The sequence below is a fragment of the Anabrus simplex genome, chromosome 8, assembly GCF_040414725.1.
Source record: "Anabrus simplex isolate iqAnaSimp1 chromosome 8, ASM4041472v1, whole genome shotgun sequence".
Taxonomy (NCBI): domain Eukaryota; kingdom Metazoa; phylum Arthropoda; class Insecta; order Orthoptera; family Tettigoniidae; genus Anabrus; species Anabrus simplex.
The window spans coordinates 166559228-166570594 of NC_090272.1; the positions used below are offsets into that span (position 1 = coordinate 166559228).

Sequence of the window (11367 nt, forward strand, 5' to 3'; positions counted from 1 at the left end):
ACAGAGCCTTAAAAATGGCATAGAATTTTGTAGAAACCATAATATGATATAAAAATCTATGCATTTTATGAGAAAACCTAATAAACTTAAGACATGGAAACACCCAGATTGGAGAAAAGGAGAATGGCAATTAGATCATGTTTGTATGGAAAAGAATTACCAAAGGAAATCCAAAATGTTAAAGTACTTAGAGGAATAGACATAGGGTCTGACCATTACATGGTGAAAATCAAAATTAAATTCACACCAGTAAAGAAACCAAAATCAAAATGTAAATTGAGAAAAGTTTATGATCACCATAAACTAATAAACAATGAACAGTATAAAGAACTAACTTGAGACATTGATAAAACAGATAAATTAGAAGAGATCATCCCAAAACTAAAAGACATAGCTGAGAAAATAGCCTTGCCAAGTTCAAGGAAAAAGTGTCATTGGTGGAATGAGGTATGTGATAAAGATTTGAAAGTAGACATCAGGCCTGGTTAAATCATCAAAGTCAGAAAACAGAGACATCACTTGAAGAATTTACCAAGCAAAGAAAACTAATCCAAAAAATCATCAGAAACATTAAAAGCATTATTCAACAAACAGAAATAGATCACAAAAAGACCAATTCTAGGGATTACTATAAAATATTTAGTAAACAACTTCAAAAATATGAACCACCAACACTTATGCTAAAAGATAAAAACAGAGGGATGGCACATAATAATAAAGACAATACACAAATTTTAGTAGACACATTCAATGAATTATTGAATTGTGAAGAACCAAAAGAACTACTTCATATAAACACAGACATGCCCATTAAAACTCCACCAGAAAATATCGATTTGAAGTTAATCAAGTCATTAAAAAACTGAAAAATTACAAAGCTTGTGGAGAAGACCAAACATTTGCCGAGTTGTGGAAAAATGCAGCAGAATCAATTAGAGAATCACTTCACTAATGCTTGATTAAAATTTGGAATGATGAAAAATTACCGGACCATTGGACAACTGTAGTAATCCACCCTTTACACAAAATGGGAGATAGAACAAATCCTGATAACTAAAGAGGAATATCACTCCTGGATTGTACTTATAAAATATTCTCGAGATTAATTTACAATCGGTGCAATTGTCAACTGGGATAGGAATTAGGGGAGTACCAGGGAGGATTTCGACCATGGCGTAGTTGTCCAGATCAAATCATAACACAAATTATTAATGGAGATCTACAAAAGAAGACAGAAACAAATGATTATCACTTTTGTAGACTTTCGGAAAGCTTATGATTGCATTCACCGACCTTCAGTATTAAAAATATTACAAAATTTTGGATTACATCCTGAATTAGTTAAAATGATAAGCTTATGTTAACAAACACTAAATCAAAGGTGAAGTTTAGAGGAGAATTATCCAAAGCATTCACAATCAGAACAGGACTAAGACAAGGTGATGTACTATCACCACTTTTGTTTAATTGTATTCTGGAATACTTGATAAGAGAATTGTATAAAGAGAATAACAAACATATAAAAGCTGGATACAATAAAGATGAAATTAATGTAAATTGCTTAGGATTTGCAGATGATCTTGCACTACTAGCTAATAACCTTAATGAAGCTCGGAATCAAATCACAGGTCTCCAAACTATTGCTAGAAAAATAGAATTAACAATTTCATTTGAAAAAACTAAAATAATGGCAATAGATCCCCTTTTAATAAGTAATGTTCTGATATGTGGGAAAGAAACAGAAATTGTAAAACAATTTAAATACCTTGCAGAAACTATAACATACAATTTAAATGAAAACATTTCTTGGACAGAGAGAATGAATAAATTATCCAGAGCCCAAAAAGTAACCAGAAGTACGTATAACAAGAAATGTTTGTCAATAAATACAAAATTGAAACATTATAAGACTGTAGTCCAACCTGCAATAACTTATGGAAGTGAAATATTATTTAAACTAAAGCAAAAGAATAACATAGACAAAATTTTAAAAATATCAAGAAGAATAGTAAGAACATGCATTAATAAGAAGTACCAAAAAGAAGGAGAATGGCTCATCATCCCAAATGCAGCAGTATATCAGGAAATGGAACCTATAACGGATTTCATAAGAAAGAAGAGAATATCATTCTTTGGTCATTTGCCGAGAACACCTCAAGGCAGGTTAATATGCAGAATTTTGGAAAAGCTTTGGAAACAAAAACAACAACCTGTCTGGATAAAAGAAATAAAAGACATGAAAGAATTGGACATAACACTGGAGGATTTAAAGAATAAATCAAACAAAATAAATAAATTGAAGAATAGTAACATTAGATTCCTACCAAAATGTGATAAAAGAGAAAAAACTAAAAGGATATTTTCAGAAGAAGAACAACAACGAAGATCAGATAGAACGAAGAAATACTGGAAGAACAGAAAAAAAAATCCATAAAACATCATAGAAGACTGGACAGAAATTGACTACAGTGGTCCAATGTGGCCATAAAAGCACAATAATAATAAAAAGGTAGACTTATTTATTATTAAAGGGGAAAAAGTTGAAATTCCAAGAATAAGGTAGAGCTTAAAGCCAGGAGCTGTCCCTCACATTTTTCCTAACTCATCATCCTATTCAAGCAAGTCCCTGAAAATTAGAAAACCTCCATTAAAATGAGAGTTACTCAAAGCACATGTTGGCAATGACAATATTAGCAGCAGTGGCTTAGAATGTAATGAACTAAATTTTCCCTCGACATCTAAAATACTTAATAGTGATGATAGTGTAAAAATAAAAGGACCTGGTCTCAGTTTGCCCTGTAAAGTAGCTGATAGTGATATTGATGCTTCTAGAACTATTCTAAATTTTAGGAGACAAGTTAAAAACCTTAGTATGAATTTAATTAGAACCAAAAAGAAATTAGTTGCATGCAGAGCTAAATTAAAGCAGATTGCAAATAAAGTCAATGTGTCAAGTGAAGCTGAAGACAGTCTTAAGTTCCTTAGCAAGAAACAAAAAATAATTGTGGACATAATGCTCAAAAAATGTAGCACCAGCCCGAAAGGTATGCGCTATTCTAATGAATTTCTATTAGATAGTTTGCTTTTGGAAATCAAATCTCCTAAGGGTTACACACATTATTTGAAGCATGAATTACTTACTCTCCCTACCAAAGCTCATTTGAAGCGACTGTGCAAAAGGTTCAAATGCAGTTATGGTATTAATGGAAATGCCGTGAATGCAATTAAAGATTTTTATTTAAACAAGTAAGACGAAAACAAGAGACTAGGTATAGTGATTTTTGATGAAATGAAATTGAGAGAAGACATTAGATTTTGTTTTTATGTTTGTCCCTTTGTTGCACAACTGGATCCAGCCTGTAGCAATGTATGCTAGCAAGAATGGAACTCCTGGAGAGCTATTGTCAAAAATAATAATTCAGGTCATAATTCAATTGGAACAAGCTGGGGTGAAAGTAATTGGTTTTACGTGTGATGGAAGTCAGTGTAATAAAAGGGCGTGGATGAATTTGGAAATTTCAGGAGAGAATGATAAAATAAAATGCTCTGTTGAAAACCCGCAGATCATCAAAGGAAAGTGTGGGCATTTTCTGATTTCATGCATATTTTGAAGTGCATACGTAATTATTTCCATGATAACATTCTTTTTCTGTATAAAGGCAAAGAGGTGAATTACAACTTTTTTCTCCAAGGTTGCCAACTTCGAGGGTGAGCTAAACATTTTTGTATATGTCTTAGATAATGTGAAATACATAATAGTTTCAACAATATCTCAATACTTTGTAAGTCATTTCAGAATTAATGATGTTCAAATCTTTGTTCTGGGTAATTTCTAACAAAAGAGTAGTATTACAAGAATGTTGGAAACATTGGGCTGGTAAGACTTCGAAGTAAGGACAAGAAGCTGCTCAGCAAAACAGTATGTTCCGAGCTATCAGTGGAGGGATAGTGTGGAGTGACAGTAGATGAATAAGGCTGTATGGAATTTTAAGAGGTTGAAAAAATCATAAGATGAATGTAAAGTTAGAATTAAAGAGGACAAATTAGAGCAAACAATCGTTTATAGGAAGATCATATATAAGAAGATAGTTGGAATTCAAGAGGAAAACTTAGGGCAAACATTCATTTATAAGAAGAGGATTTTTGGATTGGAATAATTTGCAAGATATTATTTGAAATTATTTGAGAAATAATTTGAAAATTTTTTGCTAGATGTTTATAACTAGGGCTCAAAAGTTGAAGACCTATAAAATGCCAAAAAAGACCTGTAAAAGATGTAAAAATAACAAAACTGTAAAAAAAGGACATAAAATGTGATCAAAATGAATTATTTTTAGTTTTAATTACATATTTAATGAAAGAATATAATGTTTAAAAATAAAAAATTCTGGTGGTATGCAACCTACTATACAGTGCAAACATATATGAATGAAATATTTCTTCTTTCAGACATTATAGGCCTATATGTTTTAGATTAACATAATTTGAAATGGAACTCTGTCTTTGTTTTCTTAAAAAGTACGGTACTTGGAGAATTTACAATGAAAGATTTTTGCCACCTAGAATAAATTAAGAGAACCCGCAATGGACATTCTGGTGAAAGAATTTGAAATTAGTTTAACTAGAATCACATTTGGCTTAACCACACTAGGGTTATAGAAACTGGAATTTGGAAACCTTATGTCGTTGGCATTGCAGTATATCACAATAGTAATTTCCAGGTTTTTACTTGTAATGGATTGTCTGTTTTCAGACAGCACGTTGCGAAACATCAAGAAACTTTTCTCCATATCAACAGATGTTAAGGCTGCATACTTGAAGCATGTGAGATCTTGGGGTGGAAACTCCTCTTCAGAAACACACACATCAACATTTTCTCCTTTTAATATTTCACTTAATCTGATATATCTGTTTTTTTTTCCAACACTAGTTTCAATCTTTTGTTGATGGCTTTTCCAATTTCACATTCACATTGTTCCAATTGTTACTGTGGATCACTCACCTTAGAGGGTGTTGAATGAATGGTTTCATTAAGATTTTTAGTTTAGTTTAAGAATGTCACTAAATGAGAAAAATTACTGTCAATGTACACTGAAACTGCCCTTCAATTGAGGTTTAACTATTAGATCTTGTGACATAGCTATGGAAGCAGCATCATCCCTATCCAAGCTGTTAATCATATCAAAATGATTGCAGTAATACATGAAAGCGCTTAAACAAGTACCCCACTGTGTTGGAACCAGTTCCAGAGGTAGAGGTGTGTCAGAGGCATTCACATAAAAATGATGCACTCAAAATGGGGATTTTAAGAAAACTTTCTTTACCTTGTCAACGTCTGGAAAACTTTTTCGTTCTTCTTCACTCATTAAATATATCACATTAAAAGGTCAATTAAATATGAATGTCCACCTTGTCAACACTCACTCGATGTAAAGCATGCATGAAGCAGGTTACTTGAACCAGCTTTGGCTAAAATGCTTTAATTTCCTTTCCTTGTGCTGAGTCGGTGAGAAAAAGCAGAACACCATCATGCTTTATTCCCTGTGGCCTCAACAAAAAGAGGCTTTTGTTAAACAGCTGGCAATTAGTTTGTTGATTCACTTTTTGCAGGATGTCTTTTGGGAGGAGAAATATTTTTCCCAGGTTTGTCCTCTTCTAACATACCAACAATCACATATGCAATGGCGCAACCCACTTCATCACTTGTTTTGTCAATAGACACAAAAATTGACTTACCTGCAACGTCATCGCAAATTTTTCAATTGTATCTTCATAGCAGTGCACGTATTCCTTTCGGAGGGTAGACTCATCAGGAATGTTCCAACTTGTATACTGTTCCAAAAACTGTTTTAAAAGATTCATTGCTTATCTTTGCTAATGGGATATTTGCTCTAACTAAGGCACTGCAAAGTTCTTTGTAAAACAGAGACATCTTAGAATATTCACTACCACTTTGCCTTAACAGAAGCTGCTATTTACTTCTCTCCGCTGCTTGGGAAACTACTCTCACATGTTTCTCATGCCTGATATGCTGTTGGACATAGAACCGCTTTTCTGCACTAACTTTCACCTTGTAATATTTGCAGAAAAGAATACTTCCATCAAAAGAAAACATTTCCGCTCCAAATTCAGACAAAAACTCTTGCAAAAAATAAGTTTTACTAGGCTTCACTGTAGGTTTGTCCAGCTTTCTTTCACAAACTGATGTCCAACATAAAATTCTGAAGGCACCCTCCCCTCCACTTGAGGTCATCGTCATGACGTGCATATTCCTTATCTGACTTGTGAACTCCGCAATCACCTGCTGTCTAGTCATACCTGCTTCTGACATCAAAGAATGTATTTATCTCTTTCCAGATATGGTTCAAATATATATGTTTATGAAGGAAAAGTTGCAAAGAAAAGCTATTAAGACCTAAAAAGCTAGAAAAGGACCAATAAGCCCAAAAACGACAATAAAGGCAAAAAGAGGCCAAATAGAACCCACCATTTTCTGCCCTACATTATCCCAAAATAAACAAATATCATGTTGAGCCTCTTCTTTGGACACTTGAGAATTAAAGGATATTTTCACAACTTCGAACCCCTATTTATAACATTACACTAGCTCAAATAGTTTCTTGGCACCCCTGGGGCTGGAAAGCTTAGAAGTGGGAAGGATTACTCCAATGACATTAGTAGACAAATAAGTTTGAGTGGCGTCTTTAAAAGTAGGAAGGATCACAATATGAAGATAAGTTGGAATTCAAGAGGACGAATTGGGGCAAATATTAATTTATAGGAAGAGGAGTTAGGGATTGAAATAACTTACCAAGGGAGATGTTCAATAAATTTCCAATTTCTTTGAAATAATTTAAGAAAAGGCTAGGAAAACAACAGATAGGGAATCTGCCACCTGGGCGACTGCCCTGAATGCAGATCAGTATTGATTGATTGATTGAAACAGTTACAGCCTCAATTAAGGTAGAACCTTTGCAGTTGCCTGGTGTGAAAATGGAGGAAACAACCTTCAGGGCTGCCAATGATCTCAAATGCAAGTTCAAAGCTACATGACCCATACCATGTCACCAACTTGTTTGATACATTGCTTTTATCATATCCGATACAAGATTATTTCTTTTCATTGTGGAACAATATACAAAGATTTCTATAAAAGCAGCAAGTTAACACATTGAAAACTGAGAATATGAAGTTAGTTGTTACACTGTGGACTGAGCATTTGAGTGCATTTTCACATTTTTATACAAAAATAACTGATAATGTTACTTACAGTCGCAAACTTATTTTGGATTCAGCAACATTTGAGCTACACATTGGAGCAAAACCACTAACTTTTATAAATAAATTAAAAAACCCTTTTTTAACGTTAAATTTTCACAATGCATCTTAAAAACATGAAACGTTATGTAGTCATACACACCATGATACATTTATGAAACACAACATACATACTAATCACTGACAAATGAGAAAATTACATTAAGCATGTTGTCAGCCGTGCGAGGTCATGCGGCTATGAAGCTGCCTCGGTAGTACCAACTTAGTATCATAATAGAATTAGGTTCTGATGATGTGCTGCTGTCTGGTATTTTTTTTAATGAGCTACAAGCACTGCGGAATGTGTAAAGCAATCTGCTAACATTTGCAATAGATTGAAGCGCGTGTATGTAAGCACTAGAACTCAACGCCGTATGACGTATGTCGCTCATCCTCCACGGATAAATTACAAATGACGTACAGCATACGTCGCTAGTCTTCAAAGCGTTAATAACCAAAAGTCCATGCATGCAGAGAAATATAATTATTCACTTACTAGCCATTTGGAACTCTTGTACTTCTGAAAACCTTTATTGGTTTCATCTGAAACAATGCGATTATTTCCTCTGATGGATTCTATATCGAGCACTGTTACTTCATTAGGAACATCCATTTGATCAGGGCTGGAAGTAAAATTTTTTATACCAGTTAAAAGATATTCTATTTAAAACATGGAGAGAAGGAGAAGGCACAGTGAAAGTAAGAATTAATCATGAAGGTACTGTTCGTTACTGAGAAGAGCGTGAGCATAAGGAATGTTGTAAGTTATAATGGCAAGTTATAAATTTCATATTGGGATCCAGCAAAGTTATAAGTTTGTGAAATATGTTTACAAGTGAACCTGGGTGTTTATATTAACTGTCAAAGATGATCAACAAAAGCGTTATTTTATCCAAATGAAGTTTTAAGGCAATAACACAAAATAATGTCAAGTGCACCCAAGTGTTCATTTTATGTAAATGTTGTGTACTTTTGTAATAGCTCTTTCAATATCACAAGACATTTTATATAGTGTTTAAAGCATAGCCTAAGGACTAGTTAACCATTTTAATTTTAGTATTAAGACAACACAGCTGAAGATGCCTAATATATTTAGGCGAAATATGTCCAGTTATTCCATTATGTACATCGGTTTTGATTTAGAATAAATCACAAATTGTATTGAAAAGGTGGACTTCTATGAGATAATTCTTTCATGAGCTCATAAGGAATGTGACTAATGGCTCACTATGCACCATTAGCTTTTGTAGCATGATAATTATTAAACACATTTAAGCTCTTCGGGCCTATTCAATCGTGAAATTACCAGTGTTTCACCGCAGTGTAGCAGTGAGCTCATCAGTAGGATTGCTACACCTTGCCAAGACGCTGGCGGCTGGTGTGCTGTTGAGACACCACTACAAGCCTCCTTTGTAGGAAAATGCAATGACGGTGTACTAGGGGAAGCATGTGCCTCCATCTGTATAAAATTAAAAGCAACTGGTGAAAAATGTAGATAGAATAGATTGATGTTAAGTAAGTTGTTAGTTGATTATGTTATGAAACAAAGGTAAATAGGTTGCAGAGCAACATCAAAGAATAGAATTCTTCTTCTTTCCTGGCCGTATATGCACCCATAAAACGGGCATTCCCAAGCTCACTCAGGGTCGGCTCATCTGATTCAGAGAGAGCATGTCCGATGTTCTTGTACCAGATCTAATGGCACTTCACTTTTCCGTAAAGCAGTCTCAGCATTTTGTTTCCATGTTGCCTTAGCCCTTTCAGACCGTGTGCGGGTTTGTATTTTATTTATGTCTGAGCTTATTTGACGTTTTCTTGGTGCTAGACCGGACTGCAGTGCTTGTGCGGGACACATAGCATGTACTTCAGTTGTTTTTATTTAGTGCTTGACCAGCAGGGGGCAGGAGGAAGAGTTTAAAAATACAATTCATCGGCAAGATGACGGGAAGCAGTAATGACTAAAGTAAGTATTTATTTATTGCATTCGTATTAATCTAGAAGCTTTACTGAATATCAGAATATAATCAATGAAGTGTGTAAATTGTTTAGCAAATGTAAAATGTGAACTTACAACATCGTATGTAATACCATGAGGTTTTGAATGTTGATACGCACAATTGTGTGGGCCAGGTTTCCCTACAGGCATGTTGCCTTAGGATGCCCTCTTCCTCTCTTCGGCTCTTCAATGGCAAAAGCTTTCTGTACTAAACGGTGTTCATTTCTTCTTCTGACGTGACCATACCAGAGAAGCTGTTTTCCCTCCATTTCGTTGCTGATGGGTACAACTTTAAAGGATCCTCACACATGTTCATTGCGCACTTTGTCATGCAGAGTGACTCCCATTGCAACATCTGTATCTCTGTGACATGCATTCGCTGGTCAAGCTTTTTATGCCTTGCCCAGCATTTGGAGCCGTACATGAAGGCAGGCTGGACAGTGGTTTTGTACACTTTGTCCTTTAATTTGACTAGCATCCACTTATCACACAGATCACCAGTAAGAGAGCGCCATTTCATCTAGCCAATACTGATGCAGTGCTTGACATTTGTTTTGATATTACCATCAGTTGTGATGACTGATCCAAGATATTTGAACTTGTCGGTTATCATCAGTGGTTCCCCAACAAGGAAGACTGTGCTGTGTGGGCCCGCTTGCTCTGGCTGCGCGAAGTTGAAGAATATGTACTCTGTCTTCTTTTGGCTTATTCTTAATCTATTTGCCTCTAGTATTACTTGCCATCGTTCCAAGACTACCTCAACCTCCTGACATGACTAGCCAACCAAAATAATATCGTCTGCATAAAGTATGCTCCACAGCAGGTCTGTCATCAGCTGCTCGGTCAGGTAGTTGATGACAATGTTGAACAGTACCGGGTTCAGTGCCGATCCCTGATGTACACCAACATCGACACGGAAACTATCTGAAACAACTGCAGTGGTTTTGACCATAGTAGATGGAGATACGTACATATCTTGGATCTTCACATACACGTCAGGAACTTTTTGATGTTGTAGTGCTGCCCACACAATATCTCTAGGAACAGGCTTTCTCCAGATCGTTGAATACCATATGAAGGTCTTTACGTGGCACACGGTGTTTCTCGATCAAGATTCGCAGAATCTGAATTGCGTCACTTGTTGACATATCTGATGTGAAACCACACTGGTTCCAGTCAATGTTAATCAAACCCTTGATGTAGTCTCCTATGATCCGCTCCCAGATTCTGAGAGTGTGTGAAGTGAGTTTGATGCCTCGGTAATTCTCACATTCTTGGACATCACCCTTTTGCTTGCAGATAGGCACAGGGAAGCTTTGATGGAACTGTTCTGGCATTGGAAATCCAGCAAGGATTTTGTTGAACAATTTCGTCAACCATTCATTTCCATCAGCACCTAGGACTTTCCATAGTTCAACAGGAATATCATTATGGCCAACTGCTTTGCCATTCTTAATCTTTGACACAGCTACTGCAATATCAAAGAATATAATATACTAAGATCTAATTTAACATCAATCTATTCTGTTTTAATTTTTCACCAATACAAGTGTTCAACAAATTATTTATAGATCTTCAAGACAGTGATTTATATTTATTGAAGTATACCAACAGATCAATTTTTTTTTTTTGCTAGTTGCTTTACGTCGCACCGGCACAGATATGTCTTATGGCGATGATGGGATAGGGAAGGGCTGGAAGTGAGAAGGAAGTGGCCGTGGCCTTAATTAAGGTACAGCCCCAGCATTTGCCTGGTGTGAAAATGGGAAACCACGGAAAACCATATCTTCAGGGCTGCCGACAGTGGGGTTCGAACCTACTATCTCCCGAATACTGGATACTGGCCGCACTTAAGCGACTGCAGCTATCGAGCTCGGTAACAGATCAATAAAATTGTCAAGTGTTGTGTTACATCCTCAAGACAGTGACTTATTTTAGTGGATACTGAATATTAGATCAGAACTATTTTAAAGTATTATGCTATCTATTTTTGTTATATGTATGGCCAATTAGCTTTTTAAGCATTTTAAGACCTTATGGCTGATGATGGCCTA

The 11367-nt window shown here is 35.4% G+C and overlaps 1 protein-coding gene across 1 annotated transcript in view; it reads right to left on the minus strand.

The window, feature by feature from the left end:
- The window catches only part of LOC136879351 (snRNA-activating protein complex subunit 3), a 43249-nt gene extending 37501 nt beyond the window's left edge, over positions 1 to 5748 (minus strand). Inside the window, exon 1 of the mRNA XM_067153167.2 lies at positions 5737 to 5748. Coding sequence (XP_067009268.1) covers positions 5737 to 5748 — 12 coding nt within the window. The remainder of the gene's footprint in view (positions 1 to 5736) is intronic.
- Between the last annotated feature and the right edge of the window lie 5619 nt (positions 5749 to 11367).